Source organism: Anomaloglossus baeobatrachus, chromosome 8, assembly GCF_048569485.1.
Source record: "Anomaloglossus baeobatrachus isolate aAnoBae1 chromosome 8, aAnoBae1.hap1, whole genome shotgun sequence".
Classification (NCBI taxonomy): domain Eukaryota; kingdom Metazoa; phylum Chordata; class Amphibia; order Anura; family Aromobatidae; genus Anomaloglossus; species Anomaloglossus baeobatrachus.
Genome location: NC_134360.1, coordinates 15,826,994 through 15,848,398, shown reverse-complemented (window position 1 = coordinate 15,848,398; position 21,405 = coordinate 15,826,994). Strand labels below are relative to the sequence as shown.

General features: G+C 53.7%; 1 protein-coding gene across 1 annotated transcript in view; it reads left to right on the top strand.

Moving 5' to 3' along the window:
- Positions 1–21,405, top strand: part of DNAH12 (dynein axonemal heavy chain 12) — a 331,588-nt gene that overhangs the window by 181,159 nt on the left and 129,024 nt on the right. Inside the window, exons 36-37 of the mRNA XM_075321326.1 lie at positions 102–290; positions 20,428–20,579. Of these exons, the coding sequence (XP_075177441.1) occupies positions 102–290; positions 20,428–20,579 (341 nt within the window). The remainder of the gene's footprint in view (positions 1–101; positions 291–20,427; positions 20,580–21,405) is intronic.

Genomic DNA, 21,405 nt, shown 5'->3' with positions numbered 1-21,405 from the left:
TCAGAGAAAAAGATTTTACGGTGAGTACACAAAAATCTTCCTTTTTTACAGTTGCTAAAGACTGTCTGCATTTTACTACATCTCTTTTTTTTCCCTTTTAGGCCAGTTTTGCTTTCTCCCTGGTTTGGTCCATCGGCGGCTGCTGTGACACTGACAGCCGAGCCAAGTTTGATGCTTTTTTCAAAGAAATGATCTCAGGGAAGAACGATCAGCACCCTCTGCCATCACCCGTGGGGAAATGGGAGTGTCCCGTGGATGAGAAGGGCCTGGTCTATGACTACACGTACGAGGTAACGTGGGATCTTGGGAATCTAGCCTAATGCTGAACAAGTAATAACTTTGGCCTTTGAGTTATTACTTTAGGCCTCTAAGGTCGTGTTCACACTGTGTTTTCTTTGTCGCTCCATTGGGAGACCCAGACAATTGGGTGTATAGCTTCTGCCTCCGGAGGCCACACAAAGTATTACACTTTAAAAAGTGTAACCCCTCCCCTCTGCCTATACACCCCCCCGTGCATCACGGCCTCCTCAGTTTTTTTATGCTTTGTGTTGAAGGAGGCACACATGCACGCAAGCTCCACATTTTAGTCAGCAGCAGCTGCTGACTCTATCGGATGGAAGAAAAGAGGGCCCATAACAGGGCCCCCGGCATGCTCCCTTCTCACCCCACTCTGGTCGGCGGTGCTGTTAAGGTTGAGGTACCCATTGCGGGTACAAAGGCTGGAGCCACATACTGTTTTCCTTCCCCATCCCTTAGGGGCTCTGGGTGAAGTGGGATCCTCACCGGTCACCATGCACTGGGACCGTGCTCCCTCCGCAGCCCCTGGGGGAATCTGCTGGACAGGAGACCGGGTATCGTTCAGGGACAGGCCCTGCTCCTCTGAGGTACTCTGTGTCCCCTTTGGGACGGCGCATAGAGCGCCTGTGTAACGGACGCTGCAGCACCTGCCGGGTGTTTTGCGTCGCCGGGACTACCGCGCCGACCGCGCTTGTTTGCCGGCCGCGCTAATAAATTTAGTCCCCGGCTTTCTTTGTCGCTCCATTGGGAGACCCAGACAATTGGGTGTATAGCTATTGCCTCTGGAGGCCACACAAAGTATTACACTTAAAAGTGTAAGGCCCCTCCCCTTCTGGCTATACACCCCCAGTGGGATCACTGGCTCACCAGTTTTGTGCTTTGTGCGAAGGAGGCAACACATCCACGCATAGCTCCACTTTTTAGTCAGCAGCAGCTGCTGACTATGTCGGATGGAAGAAAAGAGGGCCCATACTAAGGGCTCCCAGCATGCTCCCTTCTCACCCCACTGTATGTCGGAGGTGTTTGTAAGGTTGAGGTACCCATTGCGGGTACGGCGGCAGGAGCCCACATGCTGATTCCTTCCCCATCCCTTTTTACAGGGCTCTGGGTGAAGTGGGATTTACCGGTCTCCAGGCACTGAGACCGTGCTCCATCTACAGCCCCTGGAGAAGATGCTGGATGGAGCGGAGTACATCAGGGACATGGCCCTGCTTCCTCAAGGTACTCTGTGTCCCCGTGCATTTGGCGCTCACACCGCAGCATGCTGGGTGTTGTAGTGCGCCGGGGGACATCAGCGCTGCGGCGCCTGTGCCATGGCCTCATTCAGCTTCGCTGAAGCAGGCTCACTTATGGGAATTGGTCGCGCCGGCCGCTGGGACTGCGGCGCGGCTGGCACTTGTAGTGCGCCGGGGACTTCAGCGCGGCCTGCGCTTTTACGGCGGCCGCGCTGATAACTAGAGTCCCCGGCTTTTGCGGCCTGCTTCCGTTCGTTCCCGCCCCCAGACCTGCCAGTCAGGAGAGGGGCGGGACGCTGGCCACTTCCAGGAATCGGTCGCGCCGGCCGCTGGCAGCGGCGCGGCTGGCACTTGTGGTGCGCCGGGGACTTCAGCGCGGCCCGCGCTTTTACGGCGGCCGCGCTGATAACTAGAGTCCCCGGCTTTTGCGGCCTGCTTCCGTTCGTTCCCGCCCCCAGACCTGCCAGTCAGGAGAGGGGCGGGACGCTGGCCACTTCTATGAATCGGTCGCGCCGGCCGCTGGGACTGCGGCGCGGCTGGCACTTGTGGTGCGCCGGGGACTTCAGCGCGGCCCGCGCTTTTACGGCGGCCGCGCTGTTAACTCGAGTCCCCGGCTTCTGGGCCTAGTCTCCCTTCGTTACCGCCCACAGCCCTGACAGTCAGGGTAGGGGCGTGACGCTGCATAGAGCAGCGCTGAGAGCTGGAGTATGTTTTGCATACTCCACCCCTCTCACTGTGTGCACTGTGAATCCGGATTCCCGCACTTTCTCAGGCACGCCCACGGCTTCCTTCTCTACAAGGACGCCGGCAGCCATTAGTGTCAGTTTCTGTACGATACAGAGACAAGTGTGGAAGACCCTGGCATTCTGATAGTCACACAATCGCTGTAACAGGCGTTAAGCAGCACCTGTGGTGCTAACCCCACTAGTGCAGAAGTGCACTTATAGATATGCTTGTACTATATACATTGCACTGTTTGGCCGCACGTTGTATATACCCTCCTGGATTATGCGGAGGAGTTATCAGCATATTCTCTGTGTAAAACAAAGGTGCAGAACCACATGTTTTTCTATACAGCTGGTACAGCATGTACGGCTATACGGCCGGCAGGTTACATAGACTCCCATTGTATGCACTAATGGCCAGGGGATGAGGACGGTGTCTGCAGTATTTACTGACAGTTTTTCTGAGACTATGGCTATGATACTAGAAGCCTAGCAGTCCGGACATGTCTCTCACAATATGGGCACTGTTGAATCATTGATCCATGGCCCCCCTCAGTGTGAATAACTAACAGCTCCGGGAATGTCACACGCATCCCAGAGTCACGGCTCTGCACGGACGTCAGTCCCAGACAGCCTAAGCGGGCTCACTATGAGCGGCCTCGGTTTCATCAGGGTCCTAACAGAAGGACTCGCTGTGTAATGAGGCGGAAGTAGCGGCTCAGGATTCTGATCCTGAGACCGCTCTCAATCTGGATACACCTGATCGTGACGCCATAGTAAATAATCTTATAGCGTCCATCTATAGAATGTGGGTTATTTCTCACAGCTCCTCCAGTGGAGGAGTCAGCTTCACGTATTTTTCTGGACCACTCTGCCTTCAGAGAGGCAGTCCAGGAACACCACGCTTATCCAGATATGCGCTTCTCCAAACGGCTTAGGATACACGTTATCCCTGTCCCCTGACTTGGTCAAGGACTGGACCCAATGTCCCGAGCGGCATCCTCCAATCTCCAGGCTTGTAGCTAGATCCATAGTTGCAGTGGGAGATGGAACTGCAAACTCAAAGATGCCACTGACAGACAGATGGATCTCTGGTCGAAAGCCATCTATGAGGCTGTCGGCGCACCGTTGGCTCCGGCATTCTCTCCCTTGGGGCACTCCAAGCTATTTCAGCTTGTCTTACACAGATTGACACGGTTACACGTACATCTGTGCCGCAGGTGGCATCCTTAACCTCTCAAATGTCTGCATTTGTTTCTTACGCGATTCAGGTTGTCCTGGACTCTGCGAACCGTGCGGCGGTAGCCTCCGCTACTCCGTGTTTTTAAGCAGAGCCTGGTCTGCTCGTTAAGTGAATGGAAGGCAGATTCTGCTTCCAAAAAAGGTTGCCTAACCAGTTGCCTTTTTCTGCTGACCGACTGTTTGGTGAGCGTTGGATGTAACCATTAAACAGTCCAGGGGTAAGGATTCATCCTTTCCTCAGCCCGGACACAACAAACCCCAACAGAGCAAGAGGCAGTCGGGGTTTTCGGCCTTTTCGAGGCTCGGGCAGGTCCCATTTTTCCTCGTCCAATGTGGACTCAAAAGGATCAGAGGAGCTAAGATTCTTAGCGGGCTCAGTCTCGCCCAAAAAAGCGACAGTCTGAAAACCCGCTTCCAAGGCGGCTTCCTCATGACTTGCGGCCTCGGTCGGTAGCAGGCTCTCCCGCCTTGGCGATATTTAGCTGCCATAGGTCAATGACCATTGAGTGTGAGACATTCTGTCTCACGGGTACAGGATAGAGCTCACTTCTCGTCCTCCAACTCGATTCTTCAGAATTTCTCCACCTCCCGGCCGGGCCGCTGCTCTTCTGCAAACAGGGTGCACTCTATAGGCAGAAAGAGTGATGACCCCCGTTCCTCTTCAGGAACAAGGTCACGGTTTTTACCCCAAATTCTTTGCGGTACCTATAACAACGGGCCGTTCCGTCCCGTTCTGGATCTAAAAATGCTCAGCAAGCTCGTGGACACCAGGCGGTTCCGGATGGAATCCCTCCGCCATGTCATCGCCTCAAGGTCCCAAGGATATTTCCTAGCATCATTAGGCATCAAGGATGCTTATCCACACGTGCCGATTGATCCAGAGCACTAGCGTTTCTACGCTTCGTTATAGGAGACGAACACCTTCTGTTCGTAGCTCTACCTTCCGGCTAGCGACAGTCCAACTGGTCTTCGCCAAGGTCAGGGCAGCAGTAGTCACAGTCCTGCACTCTCAGGGTCACTCTGTGGTCCCGTATTTAGACGATCTACTTGTCAAGGCACTCTCTTAGGAAACATGCCAACACTGCCCGAACGTTGCGCTGGAGACTCTCTAGAGTTTTGGGTGGATCATCAACTTTTTAAAGTCAGATCCGACCCCGACCCTATCGATAACATATCTAGGCATAGAGTTTCTTACTCTCTCAGCGATAGTGAAGCTTCCGCTAGACAAACAGCATTCACTACGGGCTGCAAGCTCTTCTTTAAGAACCAGTCGCACACATTGAGACGCCTCATGCACTTCCTACGTAAGATGGTAGCAATGGAGGCAGTTCCTTTCGCGCAGTTTTACTGCGTCCACTACAATGGGACATTCTCCGCCAATGGGACGAGGAGTCGACGTCCCTCAACAGAGTCGTCGTTCTTTCTCAGGCGGCCAAGGAATCTCTACGGTGGTGGCTTCTTCCCACCTCTTGGTCAAAAAGAAGGTCCTTCCTATCCCCATCCTGGGCGATAGTTACGACAGACGCGAGTCTATCAGGGTGGGGAGCAGTTTTTCTCCACTACAGCGCTCAGGGTACGTGGACTCAGCAAGAGTCCACCCTTCAGATCAATGTTCTTGAACACAGAGCAGTGTATCTTGCCCTACAAACCTTCCAACAGCGGCTGGAAAGCAAGCATATCCGACTTCAGTCGGACAGCTCCACAGCGGTGGCATACATCAACCACCAAGGAAGAACGCGCAACCGGCAAGCCTTCCAGGAAGTCCGGCAGGTTCTGATGTGGGTGGAAGACACGGCATCCACCATATCCACAATTCACATCCCAAGTGTGGAAACTAGGAAGCTGACTTCCTAAGTCGCTGAGGTGTGGCCGAAAGAGTATGGTCTCCTCACCCGGACGGGTTTCAGGAGATCTGGCGCCGCTGACAGAGGCCGGACGTCGATCTAATGGCGTCACGGCACAACAACAATGTGCCAGCTTCATGGCACGGTTTCACAATCATCGAGCTCTGGCGGCAAACGCCTTAGTTCAGCATTGGTCGCAGTTCCAGCTACCTTAGGTGCCACCTCTGGCATTGTTGCCCAGAGTACTGCGCTAGATCAAGACCGACTGCGGCCGCGCCATCCTCGTCGCTACAAATTGGCCGAGGATGTTGTGGTACTCGGTTCTGTGGTGCCTCACGGTAGGCTAACCGGGGGCACTACCAGACCAATCAGACTGGCTGTCTCAAGGGCCATTCTTCCATTTGAATTCTACGGCCCTCAACCGGATGGTGTGGCATTGAGTCCTGGAACCTAGTGTCGTCAGGATTACCTCAGGACGTGGTTGCCACCATGAGACAGGCTAGCATACCAACGTCCGCCAAGATTGACCACAGGACGTGGAAGATGTTCTTATCTCGGTGCTCGGCGCAGGGTGTTTCTCCCTGGCCGGTTGCATCGTCTATGTTTCCTTCCTTCCTGCAATCTAGGTAGGAAAATGGGTTGTCGCTCAGTTCCCTTTAGGGACAAGTCTCAGCGCTATCTGTATTTTTTCAGAAACGACGACTTCCTCAGGTACGCACGTTCCTACGGGGAGTTTGTCTTCTCAGCACTCCGTACAAGCGGCCGTTAGAGCCCTGAGATCTGAACAAGGTTCTAATTGCTCTCCAGATGCCGCCTTTCGAGCCTTTGAAGGATGTCTCCCTTCCCGTTTTTCACGGGAAGTGGCCTTCTAGTAACGGTCTCGTCTCTTAGGAGAGTTTCCGAGCTAGCAACGCTCTCATACAAACTCCCTTCCTGGTCCTTCACCAGGACAGGGTAGTTCTGCGTCCGGTTCCGGAATTTCTCCCTAAGGTGGTATCCCATTTTCATATCAATCAGGATATCACCTCACCTTCTTTGTGTCCTCGTCCAGTCCATCAATTTCAGAAAGATTTGCATCTGTTGGTTCTGGTGAGAGCACTCAGGTTCTACTTCCCGCATGGCGCTCCTGCGCCACCCGGATGCACTCTTTGTCCTTGTCGCTGGTCGGCGTAAACAGTCGCAAGCTTCCAAATCCACCCTTGCTCGGGGGATCGAGGAACCAATTCTTGAAACCTACAGTTCTACTGGGCTTCTGGTTCTCTCAAGGCCGAAGGCCCATTCTACCAGAGCCGTGGGTGCATCCTGGGCATTACGGCACCAGGCTACGGCTCAGCAGGTGTGTCAGGCACCCACCTGGTCGAGTCTACTTACTTTTACCAAGCATTATCAGATGCATACCTACGCTTCGGCAGACGCCAGCCTAGGTAGATAAGTCATTCAGGCGGCGGTTGGCCACCTGTAGGAGAGGGCCGTTTGACGGCCCTATCATGAGGTATTCTTTTACCCACCCAGGGATTGCTTTTGGACATCCCAATTGTCTGGGTCTCCCAATGGAGCGACAAAGAAGAAGGGAATTTTGTTTACTTACCGTAAATTCCTTTTCTTCTAGCTCCAATTGGGAGACCCAGGACCCGCCCTGTTTTCTCTGGGTTTTTCTGTTTTTTCGGGTACACATGTTGTTCATGTGGTATGGTTCAGTTCTCCGATGTTTCCTCGGATTGAATTGGTCTTTAAACCAGTTATTGGCTTTCCTCCTTCTTGCTTTGGCACTAAAACTGGTGAGCCAGTGATCCCACTGGGGGTGTATAGCCAGAAGGGGAGGGGCCTTACACTTTTAAGTGTAATACTTTGTGTGGCCTCCAGAGGCAATAGCTATACACCCAATTGTCTGGGTCTCCCAATTGGAGCTAGAAGAAAAGGAATTTACGGTAAGTAAACAAAATTCCCTTCTTTGCGGCCTAGTACCGCAAATTCCCGCCCCCGGGCCTGCCAGTCAGGGGTGAGGGCGGGACGCTAGACTACATGTCAGCGGTGAGGGCTGGAGCATACTGAGGTATCCTCCTCCCCCCTCACTGAGCACTGCGGGGCACCAGATTCCCGCACTTTCTGAGGCACGCCCACGGCTCCCTCCTCCTCTCAGAACGCTGGCAGCCATTCCTATCAGCACTTCTGACGCTGGAGAACTTCAGAGGGGAGACACCACTGAGCTCCACAGCTCTGGGAGGCCCAGGCAGGGAATCTGGTGGTCACACAACCGCTGAGAGCGGTCGGTAAGCAGCACCTGTTACTAGGTGCTGGCCCCCCTGGGTGCCGAAGTGTATATTTATATGCTTATATTGTATACATTTACTCTGTACGACTGCACTATTTGCTTTTGGCTATATACCCTCACTGGTTGCTCTAAGAGGAGACAACAGCATGTCGTCCGCAAAAAGCAAGGGTGCCAAGGCACAGGCTTATTTTGCAACCTGTACCTCATGTGCGGCTATGCTACCTGCAGGTTCCACCTACCCTCATTGTGTGCAATGCTCGGCCCCTGTGACACTCACTCAGCCGGAGCCTCAGCCACTGGTGGGACCCTCGGCCCAGGTGGAACCACCTGCTGCCACTGTCCAGGTGACAGGGACAGAGTTTGCAGTTTTGGCTGACAAACTTTCTGAGTCTATTTCACAATCCATGGCTCAGTCTATGGATAGATGGTCTGCTAAGATACTAGAAGCTTTGCAGTCCAGACCGGTAACACAGGCCCCGGGCACTGTTGAATCATTGCCCTCAGACCCCCCTCGGTCGGCGCAGCAAAGTGCTCCTGGGGCGACTCATAGGTCCCACGGCGAGGACTCCGACACGGACCGCAGTCCCAGATCGGCTAAGCGGGCTCACTGGGAGCTTCCCTCGACTTCATCACACTGCTCAGGGTCTCAGCATGAGGACTCTCTGGAGGATGAAGCGGAGGTGGCAGATCAGGGCTCTGATCCTGACGCCGCTCTCAACCTTGATACACCTGAAGGGGACGCCATAGTAAACGACCTTATAGCGTCCATCAATCAGGTGTTAGAACTTTCTCCTCCAACTCCTCAGATTGAGGAGTCAGCTTCTCATCAGGAGAAATTCCAATTTAGGTTTCCCAAACGTACACGGAGTGCGTTTCTTGATCACTCCAACTTCAGAGATACAGTCCAGAAACACCGAGCTTTCCCGGACAAGCGCTTTTCTAAGCGCCTTAATGACACACGTTACCCCTTCCCCCCTGAAGTAGTTAAGGGTTGGGCTCAGTGTCCCAAGGTGGATCCTCCAGTCTCTAGACTGGCGGCTAGATCCATAGTTGCAGTGGCAGATGGTTCATCGCTCAAGGATGCCACTGACAGGCAGATAGAGCTCCTGATGAAATCCATCTATGAAGCTATAGGCGCGTCTTTTGCTCCGGCATTCGCAGCCGTATGGGCACTCCAAGCTATCTCAGCTTGTCAGTCTGAGATTAATGCAGTCACACGTGCCTCTACTCCGCAGGTTGTGTCTTTAACCTCTCAGGCGTCGGCTTTTGCGTCCTACGCCATGAATGCTGTCCTGGACTCTGCGAGCCGTACGGCGGTAGCATCCGCCAATTCAGTGGCAGTTCGCAGGGCCATGTGGCTACGTGAATGGAAGGCAGACTCTGCTTCCAAGAAGTTCTTAACCGGTTTGCCATTTTCTGGCGACCGCCTGTTTGGCGAGCAATTGGATGAAATCATTAAACAATCCAAGGGAAAGGACTCGTCCTTACCCCAGTCCAAACCAAACAGACCTCAACAACGGAAGGTACAATCGAGGTTTCGGTCCTTTCGGCCCTCAGCCAGGTCTCAATTCTCCTCGTCCAACAGGCCACAGAAGGGCCAGAGGAACTCTGATTCATGGCGGTCTAAGTCACGTCCTAAAAAGACCGCCGGAGGAACCGCTCCCAAAGCGGCCTCCTCATGACTTTCGGCCTCCCCAAACCGCATCCTCGGTCGGTGGCAGGCTCTCCCGCTTTTGCGACGCCTGGTTGCCACATGTCCAAGACCGATGGGTAAGAGACATTCTGTCTCACGGTTACAGGATAGAGTTCAGCTCTCGTCCTCCGACTCGTTTCTTCAGAACATCTCCGCCCCCCGAGCGAGCCGAAGCTCTTCTTCAGGCGGTGAGCACTCTGAAGGCAGAAGGAGTGGTGATCCCTGTTCCCCTTCAGGACTGGGGTCACGGTTTTTACTCCAACTTGTTTGTGGTACCAAAAAAGGACGGATCTTTCCGTCCCGTTCTGGACCTCAAACTGCTCAACAAACACGTGAGAACCAGACGGTTCCGGATGGAATCTCTCCGCTCCGTCATCGCCTCGATGTCCCAAGGAGACTTCCTAGCATCAATCGACATCAGGGATGCTTATCTCCACGTGCCGATTGCACCAGAGCATCAGCGCTTCCTGCGTTTCGCCATCGGGGACGAACACCTTCAGTTCGTGGCACTGCCTTTCGGCCTGGCGACAGCCCCACGGGTCTTCACCAAGGTCATGGCAACAGTGGTAGCAGTCCTACACTCTCAGGGACACTCGGTGATCCCTTACTTAGACGATCTTCTTGTCAAGGCCCCCTCTCGGGTGGCATGCCAACACAGCCTGAACATTGCTCTGGAGACTCTCCAGAGATTCGGGTGGATCATCAATTTCCCAAAGTCAAAACTGACACCGACCCAATCGCTGACATATCTCGGGATGGAGTTTCATACTCTCTCAGCGATAGTGAAACTTCCGCTGGACAAACAGCGTTCACTACAGACGGGTGCAATCTCTCCTTCGAGCCCAGTCGCACCCCTTGAGGCGCCTCATGCACTTCCTAGGGAAGATGGTGGCAGCAATGGAGGCAGTTCCATTTGCGCAGTTTCATCTGCGTCCACTTCAATGGGACATCCTCCGCAAATGGGACAGGAGGTCGACGTCCCTCGACAGGAACGTCTCCCTTTCTCGGGCAGCCAAGGCCTCCCTTCAGTGGTGGCTTCTTCCCACTTCTTTGTCGAAGGGGAAATCCTTCCTGCCCCCATCCTGGGCTGTGGTCACGACGGACGCGAGTCTGTCAGGGTGGGGAGCGGTCTTCCTCCACCACAGGGCTCAGGGTACCTGGACTCAGCCAGAGTCCTCCCTTCAGATCAATGTTCTGGAGATAAGGGCAGTGTATCTAGCCCTAAAGGCGTTCCAGCCGTGGCTGGAAGGCAGGCAGATCCGAATTCAGTCGGACAACGCCACGGCGGTGGCATACATCAACCACCAAGGCGGCACACGCAGTCGTCAAGCCTTCCAGGAAGTTCGGCGGATTCTGCTGTGGGTGGAAGCCACAGCATCCACCATCTCCGCAGTTCACATCCCGGGCGTAGAAAACTGGGAAGCAGACTTTCTCAGTCGCCAGGGCATGGACGCAGGGGAATGGTCTCTTCACCCGGACGTGTTTCAAGAGATCTGTTGCCGCTGGGGAACGCCGGACGTCGACCTAATGGCGTCCCGGCACAACAACAAGGTCCCGGCATTCATGGCACGGTCTCAAGATCACAGAGCTCTGGCGGCAGACGCATTAGTTCAGGATTGGTCGCAGTTTCGACTGCCTTATGTATTTCCTCCTCTGGCACTACTGCCCAGAGTGTTACGCAAGATCAGGTCCGACTGCCGCCGCGCCATCCTCATCGCCCCAGACTGGCCGAGGAGGTCGTGGTACCCGGATCTGTGGCATCTCACGGTGGGTCAACCGTGGGCACTACCAGACTGACCAGACTTGCTGTCTCAAGGGCCCTTTTTCCATCTGAATTCTGCGGCCCTCAACCTGACTGTGTGGCCATTGAGTCCTGGATCCTAGCGTCTTCAGGGTTATCTCAAGAGGTCATTGCCACTATGAGACAGGCCAGGAAACCAACGTCCGCCAAGATCTACCACAGGACTTGGAGGATCTTCTTATCCTGGTGCTCTGATCAGGGTTTTACTCCCTGGCCATTTGCCTTGCCCACTTTTCTGTCCTTCCTTCAATCCGGAATGGAAAAGGGTTTGTCTCTCGGCTCTCTTAAGGGACAAGTCTCGGCGCTCTCTGTGTTTTTTTCAGAAGCGTCTAGCCAGGCTTCCGCAGGTACGCACATTGCTGCAGGGGGTTTGCCACATAGTCCCTCCTTACAAGCGTCCGCTAGAACCCTGGGATCTGAACAGGGTGCTAACGGCTCTTCAGAAACCACCTTTCGAGCCAATGAGGGATATTTCTCTTTCACGCCTTTCGCAGAAGGTGGTCTTCCTAGTGGCAGTCACATCACTTCGGAGAGTGTCTGAGCTAGCTGCACTGTCATGCAAAGCCCCCTTCCTGGTGTTTCACCAGGATAAGGTGGTTCTGCGTCCGGTTCCGGAATTTCTCCCTAAGGTGGTATCCCCTTTTCATCTCAATCAGGATATCTCCTTACCTTCTTTTTGCCCTCATCCAGTTCACCAATGTGAAAGGGACTTGCACTTGTTAGATCTTGTGAGAGCACTCAGACTCTACATTTCTCGTACGGCGCCCCTGCGCCGCTCGGATGCGCTCTTTGTCCTTGTCGCTGGCCAGCGTAAAGGGTCGCAGGCTTCCAAGTCAACCTTGGCTCGGTGGATCAAGGAACCAATTCTTGAAGCCTACCGTTCTTCTGTGCTTCCGGTTCCTTCAGGGCTGAAAGCCCATTCTACCAGAGCCGTGGGGGCGTCCTGGGCATTGCGGCACCAGGCTACGGCTCAGCAGGTGTGTCAGGCGGCTACCTGGTCGAGTCTGCACACTTTCACGAAACACTATCAGGTGCATACCTACGCTTCGGCAGATGCCAGCCTAGGTAGGCGAGTCCTTCAGGCGGCGGTTGCCCACCTGTAGGAAGGGGCCGTTTTACGGCTCTTTTACCGAGGTATTCTTTTACCCACCCAGGGACTGCTTTTGGACGTCCCAATTGTCTGGGTCTCCCAATGGAGCGACAAAGAAGAAGGGAATTTTGTTTACTTACCGTAAATTCCTTTTCTTCTAGCTCCTATTGGGAGACCCAGCACCCGCCCCTGTTGTTCTTTTGTGTACACATGTTGTTCATGTTGAATTGTTCTTGGTTCATGGTTTTCAGTTCTCCGAACATCCTTCGGATTGAATTTACCTTAGACCAATTTATAAGTTTCCTCCTTCCTGCTTTTGCACCAAAACTGAGGAGGCCGTGATGCACGGGGGGGTGTATAGGCAGAGGGCAGGGGTTTACACTTTTAAGTGTAATACTTTGTGTGGCCTCCGGAGGCAGAAGCTATACACCCAATTGTCTGGGTCTCCCAATAGGAGCTAGAAGAAAAGGAATTTACGGTAAGTAAACAAAATTCCCTTCTTTTGCAGTAATGTCTATGACTCTGCCAGGGGTCCTGAATGAATCCCACAAAGAACAGAATTGAAAGGGGACACGGGCCATAGAGTGCAATGACTGAAGCAGATTCCGGCAGAGCCATAGACGCGCTGCATGACCGTAGTATAAACAGGACCTAAATGTCAAACTTATTTAATGTCTCACCCGCTGTATCAAATATGGTCTAATATGTTTTATCAAACCTGTAACTTTTTTTCTTTATTGTTCCTATGGGAGACCCAGACCATGGGTGTTTAGCTTCTGCCTCCGGAGGACACACAAAGTACTACACTTAAAAGTGTAGCTCCTCCCTCTGAGCTTATACACCCCCTGGAGAACCAGATCTAGCCAGTTTATCGCTTTGTGTTCAGGAGGCATACATCCACACATGCATTCTCATCTGATTTTTGATTTTTGGAAAGAGTTTGAAGAAAAGCGGGTCCAAGTCTGCACTCCCGGCATGTCCCTTCTCACCCCACTGTGTCGGCGGTGTTGTTAAGGTTGATTCCAAGGCTGGAGCCTTACATGCCGCGCTCCTTCACCATCCCTCCGGGGCTCTGGCTTGAAGTGGGAGCCAGCACGGTCTCCATGCTTGGCAGGAGACCGGTCTCCATCCGCAGCCCTTCAGGACCCTGCTGGACCGGAGCACTCATCCCCAGGGACTTGGAACCCGGCGTCTCAGCAAGCTAAGTACCTGAGACGTTTATATATTGGGGGTCCCTGTACTTTATTGTTGTGGGAGAGTGTGCTGATGTGTTTTTATGACATTTCCGGCGGGTTCTCTGGCTGTCGCCTGAGAACCGCGCCGATGGTGCCTGCGCGCCGGCCGCGCCGCTCAAATTTAGGCCCCGGCTTCGCCGGACTCCTACTTTCGGTTTCACTGCCCTCGCATGTCACTCATGCAGAGGGACAGGCTCGGCTCCGCCCGGCGGCCGTTCTGCAAGGGGAGGGACACTCCCTACTGCAGTGTGCGTCTCCTGCCCTGTAGATCTCTATGGCCCTTCAGATCCCGCTCCTCAAGCAACCCGCCCCCTCTCTTCGCTCCGGCGGCCATTTTCTCAGCGTTCTCTCTGCATTGCAGCGCTGGTCTGCAGCATCTCTGCTGAGTTGCTGTGCTTGGGGGGTCCCGGCTTCGGGATCTGGAGGGCACACAACACCGCTCCAGCGGTCTGGTAAGCCACAACCGGTCTCCAGTTGTGGACCTCTGATTATACTCTCTGGGGTTCATTCTCTGACAGAGCCCCCACTCCAGCAGCATGTCTCACACGAGGAGCAAGGCTCCAAAGCTGTATTCAGTATGCACTGCATGTAAGCTCCTACTGCCTGAACCGAGCATATTCCCACATTGTGATGCCTGCTCTAACCTGGCGGTGCCTCAGCCTGGAGTCTCACCCCCAGTGGTCTCTCAGGCTGCTCCTGCTCCTGTGGCTGATCCCCCGGCTTGGGTTGAATCCTTTTCTAGGTCTATCTCCCAGTCTTTTGCTGACTCCATGGGACTTCTGTCCAGGACTTTGCTGAACATGCATCAGCCCCTTTCACATGGTGCCTCTGCTGCTAGGGGTCTCTCAGGACCGGAGCTCACAGAGGATTCATCATCTGGTCCCAGACCCCGTCCTTCTAAGAAGAGACGCAGGGTTCCCTCTCCTTCCTTGTCCCGTGGCTCTGATTCAGGAGCTGACTCGCAGGACGAGGAGGATGTCTTTACGGGGGGCTCGGAGGTTAACTCCATGTACCCCATTGATCTGTCCGAAAGTGACTCAGATGTTAGTGATTTGATTGCGTCCATTAATTCTGTACTGGATCTCAATCCGCCAGTATCAGAGGAGCAACCCTCTCTGGCAGAAAAGCACCAGTTTACCTCGCCTAAGAGAGTAAAGAGTGTGTTCTTTAACCACTCCAGTTTTCAGGCCGCTGTGACCAAGTCCAGAGCCTGTCCTGACAAACGCTTCCCAAAGCGTGGTTCTGATGACCGCTTTCCCTTTCCACCTGAGGTGGTCAAGGAGTGGGCTCATTCCCCAAAGGTAGACCCCCCGGTGTCTAGACTCTCAGCCCGGACCGTTGTATCGGTGGCTGATGGCACCTCTCTTAAGGATTCCACTGACCGCCAGATTGACCTTCTGGCCAAATCCGTATATGAAGCGGCAGGGGCTTCGTTCTCCCCGACTTTTGCAGCAGTGTGGGCTATCAAAGCCATCTCTGCTTCTCTAGAGGTGATGCATTCCCTTGCCAGGGAATCTATGCCCGAAATGGTTACCTTAACTTCCCAAGCTTCAGCTTTTTCATCCTATGCCATGTCTGCCTTGCTGGAGGCTTCTCACCGCACTGCGGTGGCTTCGGCTAATTCCCTCGCTATCCGCAGGATCTTGTGGCTTCGAGAGTGGAAGGCAGATGCTTCTTCAAAGAAGTACCTTGCTGGACTCCCTTTTGCTGGGTCCCGGCTGTTTGGGGAACAGCTGGATGAAATTATTAATGAAGCTACTGGCGGGAAAAGTACTTCCATGCCACAAACCAAAACCAGGATACCTGTCCAGGGCAGGAATCAGTCGAGGTTTCGTTCCTTTACGTTCCTCCAACTGGTCCTCCTCTAAGCCCTCGGCCTCGTCCACTAACTCAGCCAAGGACCAGAAATCCAACTGGCGCCCAAAAGCGCGTCCACAAAAGACCGCAGGAGGTGCTGCCGCTAAGGCAGCCTCCTCGTGACTATCTGTCCGCGCCAGCAACGTCACTAGTCGGTGGCAGGCTCTCCCACTTTGGCGAAGCGTGGTTTCAACACGTCTCCGATCAGTGGGTGCGGGATATCATCTCCCATGGCTACAGGATAGAATTCTCTTCCAGCCCGCCAAACAGATTTTTTCTCTCAACTCCCCCCTGCTCCAAGGCCGCCGCCTTCTCACAGGCCGTGGCATCCTTGCAGGCCAACGGAGTAATTTTACAGGTTCCCGCCCGGGAACGGTTCAGAGGTTTCTACTCAAATCTCTTCCTAGTCCCCAAAAAGGACGGTTCCTTCCGGCCCATCCTGGATCTCAAGCTTCTCAACAAGCATGTTCAGGTGCGGCATTTTCGCATGGAGTCTCTGCCCAAGTCCACTCTGACCCCGACCCAGAATCTTACGTACCTAGGGATGCAATTCGAGACTCTGCTGGCACTTGTGAAGCTGCCCTTAGTCAAACAGCAGTCCCTTCATCTGGCGGTGCGTTCTCTGTTGAAGCCCCGCCGTCATTCCATCAGGCACCTCATGCAGGTGCTGGGTCAGATGGTGGCGTCAATGGAAGCGGTTCCCTTTGCCCAGTTCCATCTGCGTCCTCTGCAGCTGGACATTCTCCGCTTTTGGGACAAGCGGACCTCTTCCTTGCACAGGCTAGTGGCTCTGTCGCCACAGGCCAGGAGCTCTCTCCAGTGGTGGCTTCGGCCCCTCTCTCTGTCTCAGGGACGCTCCTTCCTGACTCCGTCCTGGGTGATCCTCACCACGGACGCCAGTCTCTCCGGCTGGGGAGCAGTATTTCTTCACCACCGAGCACAGGGCACTTGGACTCCGTCCGAATCAGCCCTCTCGATCAATGTGCTGGAAATCAGGGCTGTACTTCTAGCTCTCGTAGCCTTTCACCATCTGTTGGCGGGCAAGCACATTCGAGTCCAGTCGGACAACGCGACAGCAGTTGCCTATATCAATCACCAGGGCGGGACTCGCAGCCGCCTGGCGATGTTGGAGGTTCAACGCATCCTTCAGTGGACGGAGGACTCCAAGTCCACCATATCCGCAGTCCACATCCCAGGCGTAGAAAACTGGGAGGCAGATTATCTCAGCCGTCAAACCGTGGACAGCGGCGAGTGGGCCCTGCATCCGGCAGTGTTCCGGTCAATCTGCCGCAAGTGGGGCACTCCGTAAGTGGATCTAATGGCATCCCGGCACAACAACAAGGTCCCGGTTTACGTGGCTCGCTCCCACGATCCTCAGGCCTTGGCAGCGGACGCGCTGGTTCAAGATTGGTCCCAGTTCCGTCTGGCCTACGTGTTTCCCCCTCTAGCTCTCTTGCCCAGAGTCCTGCGCAAGATCAGAATGGAGGGCCGTCGGGTTATAATCATTGCTCCAGACTGGCCCAGGCGAGCTTGGTACCCAGACTTGCTCCGTCTGTCCGTAGAAATGCCGTGGCATCTCCCGGACCGCCCAGACCTTCTCTCTCAAGGTCCGTTTTTCCGCCAGAATTCTGCGGCTCTCAGATTGACGGCGTGGCTCTTGAGTCCTGGATCCTGACGGCTTCAGGCATTCCTTCCGAGGTCATCTCTACTATGACTCAGGCTCGGAAGTCTTCCTCGGCCAGGATTTACCACAGGACTTGTAGGATTTTCCTGTCCTGGTGTCGCTCTTCCGGCCATGCTCCTTGGCCGTTTTCTTTGCCGACCGTCCTGTCCTTTCTACAGTCCGGTCTGCAGCTAGGACTATCCCTCAATTCCCTCAAGGGACAGGTCTCGGCTCTATCAGTGTTGTTCCAGCGGCGTATCGCCCGACTGGCCCAGGTGCGCACCTTCATGCAGGGCGCATCTCACATCATTCCTCCTTACCGGCGGCCTTTGGATCCCTGGGACCTTAATCTGGTCCTCACGGCCTTACAGAAACCCCCCTTTGAGCCTCTTAGGGAGGTTCCTTTGTTCCGACTTTCACAGAAAGTGGTCTTTCTGGTGGCCATAACTTCTCTCAGGAGAGTCTCTGATTTGGCTGCGCTCTCTTCGGAGTCACCCTTTTTGTTTTTTCACCAAGACAAGGTGGTTCTCCGTCCGACTCCGGACTTTCTCCCTAAGGTGGTGTCTCCTTTCCACCTTAACCAGGACATTTCATTGCCTTCCCTTTGTCCGGCCCCTGTGCATCGCTTTGAGAAAGCGTTGCATACTTTGGATTTGGTGCGGGCGCTCCGGATCTATGTGTCATGCACCGCCGCTCTTAGGCGGTGCACCTCTCTTTTTGTACTAACCACGGGTCAGCGCAAGGGTCTCTCGGCTTCTAAACCGACCCTAGCTCATTGGATTAGGTCGGCCATATCCGATGCCTACCAATGTTCTCAGGTGCCCCCACCGCCAGGGATTAAGGCGCACTCGACCAGAGCTGTCGGTGCCTCCTGGGCTTTCAGGCACCAGGCTACGGCTCAGCAGGTTTGTCAGGCTGCCACTTGGTCTAGTCTGCACACCTTTTCAAAGCACTACCAAGTGCATGCTCATGCTTCGGCAGATGCGAGCTTGGGTAGACGCATCCTTCAGGCGGCTGTCGCCCATTTGTGAAGTTAGGTTTTACCTACTTCTCAGTTCTGTTTATTTCCCACCCATGGACTGCTTTGAGACGTCCCATGGTCTGGGTCTCCCATAAGGAACGATGAAGAAAAAGAGAATTTTGTTACTTACCGTAAATTCTTTTTCTTATAGTTCCGACATGGGAGACCCAGCACCCTCCCTGTTGCCTGTTGGCAGTTCTTGTTCCGTGTGTTTTCACCGGCTGTTGTTGTAGACAGAGGTTCCGGTTATTCCGGGTTTTACTCTATCTCTACTTATGGGTGGATGTCCTCCTTCAGCTTTTGCACTAAACTGGTTGGATTTGTCATCCAGGGGGTGTATATGCTCGGAGGGAGGATCTACACTTTTAGTGTAGTACTTTGTGTGTCCTCCGGAGGCAGAAGCTATACACCCATGGTCTGGGTCTCCCATGTCGGAACTATAAGAAAAAGAATTTACGGTAAGTAACAAAATTCTCTTTATCTCAGCCGTCAAACCGTGGACAGTGGCGAGTGGTCCCTGCACCCGGCAGTTTTTCAGTCAATCTGCCGCAAATGGGGCACTCTGGACGTGGACCTAATGGCATCCCGTCACAACAACAAAGTTCCCGTTTACGTGGCTCGCTCCCACGATCCTCAGGCATTCGCCGCGGACGCTCTGGTTCAAGACTGGTCCCAGTTTCGTCTGTCCTACGTGTTTCCCCCTCTAGCTCTCTTGCCCAGAGTCCTGCGCAAGATCAGAATGGAGGGCCGTCGAGTCATCCTCATTGCTCCGGACTGGCCCAGGCGAGCTTGGTACCCAGACCTGCTCCATCTGTCCGTAGAGGTGCCGTGGCATCTTCCGGACCGTCCAGACCTTCTCTCACAAGGTTCGTTTTTCCGCCTGAATTCTGCGGCTCTCAAATTGACGGCGTGGCTCTTGAGTCCTGGATTTTGACGGCTTCTGGTATCCCTCCTGAAGTCATCTCCACTATGACTCGGGCCCGTAAGTCTTCCTCCGCCAAGATCTATCACAGGACTTGGAAAATTTTCCTGTCCTGGTGTCGCTCTTCCGGCCATCCTCCTTGGCCATTTTCCTTGCCGACCCTTCTGTCCTTTCTACAGTCCGGTCTGCAGCTGGGACTGTCCCTCAACTCCCTCAAGGGACAAGTCTCAGCTCTGTCAGTGCTGTTCCAGCGGCGTCTCGCCCGGCTGGCTCAGGTCTGCACCTTCATGCAGGGCGCGTCTCACATCATTCCGCCTTACTGGCGGCCCTTGGATCCCTGGGACCTTAACTTGGTCCTCACGGTTTTGCAGAAACCCCCCTTTGAGCCTCTTAGGGAGGTTTCTTTGTTTCGTCTTTCACAGAAAGTGATCTTTCTAGTGGCCATAACTTCCCTCAGGAGAGTCTCTGATTTGGCTGCGCTCTCTTCGGAGTCACCTTTTTTGGTTTTTCATCAAGACAAGGTGGTTCTCCGTCCGACTCCGGACTTTCTTCCTAAGATGGTCTCTCCTTTCCACCTTAACCAGGACATTACCCTACCTTCCTTTTGTCCGGCTCCTGTTCATCGCTTTGAAAAAGCGCTGCATACTCTGGATCTGGTGCGTGCTCTCCGGATCTATCTGTCTCACACCGCTGCTCTTAGGCGGTGCACCTCTCTTTTTGTGCTAACCACAGGTTGGCGCAAGGGCCTCTCTGCTTCTAAGCCGACCTTAGCCCGTTGGATTAGGTCGACAATTTCGGGCGCCTACCAGTGTTCTCAGGTGCCTCCCCCGCCGGGGATCAAGGCACACTCGACCAGAGCTGTCGGTGCCTCTTGGGCTTTCAGGCACCAGGATACGGCTCAACAAGTCTGTCAGGCTGCCACTTGGACTAGCCTGCATACCTTTTCAAAGCACTACCAAGTGCATGCTCATGCTTCGGCAGATGCGAGCTTGGGCAGACGCATCCTTCAGGCGGCTGTCGCCCATTTGTGAAGTTAGGCTCCGCCTACTTCTTAGTTTTTCTGTTTATTTCCCACCCATGGACTGCTTTGAGACGTCCCATGGTCTGGGTCTCCCATAGGAACGATAAAGAAAAAGAAAATTTTGTTTACTTACCGTAAATTCTTTTTCTTATAGTTCCGTATTGGGAGACCCAGCACCCTCCCTGTTGCCTGTTGGCAATTTCTTGTTCCGCGTGTTATCACCGGCTGTTGTTGTTGACAGAGTCTTCGGTTGTTTCGGTTTTTGTTCTGTTTTTACTTGTGGGTGGCTATTCTTCTTCAGCTTTTGCACTAAACTGGCTAGATCTGGTTCTCCAAGGGGTGTATAAGCTCAGAGGGAGGAGCTACACTTTTAAGTGTAGTACTTTGTGTGTCCTCCGGAGGCAGAAGCTAAACACCCATGGTCTGGGTCTCCCAATACGGAACTATAAGAAAAAGAATTTACGGTAAGTAAACAAAATTCTTTTTTTTTTGTTTTTTGTTTTTTGAAGCTTAAAGGCAGAGGACGCTGGATTCACTGGAATGAATTTATTAAAGGCACAGCAATGTGGGACAAAAGCACCAAAATCCAAGATATCATCGTGCCAACAATGGACACTGTCAGATACACCTTCCTCATGGACATGTGCATCAAACACACCAAGTAGGTTGTTCTTTAAAAAGTCAACTCTTGAATATTAGTAAATCATGTGGACCAGGATAATGGAGCAGGAAAGCCCAGAGAAATTACGAAACCCTGAGGGTCTAAGGGGCACTCTCCACACTACGACATCGCAAGCCAATGCTGCGATGCCGTGCGCGATAGTCCCTGCCCCCGTCGCAGCTGCGATATCATTGTGATAGCTGGCGTAGCGAATATTATCACTACGCCAGCTTCACATGCACTCATCTGCCCTGCGACGTCGCTCTGGCCGGCGACCCGCCTCCTTATTAAGGGGGCGGGTCGTGCGGCGTCATAGCGACGTCACACGGCAGGCGGCCAATAGAAGCGGAGGGGCGGAGATGAGCGGGACGTAAACATCCCACCCACCTCCTTCCTTCCGCATAGCTGGCGTGAGCCGCAGATAGGAGATGTTCCTCGCTCCTGCGGCTTCACACACAGCGATGTGTGCTGCCGCAGGAACGAAAAACTACATCGGTCATTTTCAAATTATGGAAATGACCGACACTACACCGGTGATACGATTACGACGATTTTGCGCTCGTTAATCGTATCAAAAAGGCTTTACACACTACGATATCGCCTGCGACGCCGGATGTGCGTCACTTTCAATTTGACCCCACCGACATCGCACCTGCGATACTGTAGTGTGCAAAGTGCCCCTTAGATCAGAAAACCAACCACCATACAGAACTGCGTTCTCTGTAGGAAACACAGGCAAGTGTGTGTGTGTGTGTGTGTGTGTGTGTGTGTGTATATATGTATAAACAGTATATACTGTACATATATACATGCATATATACACACA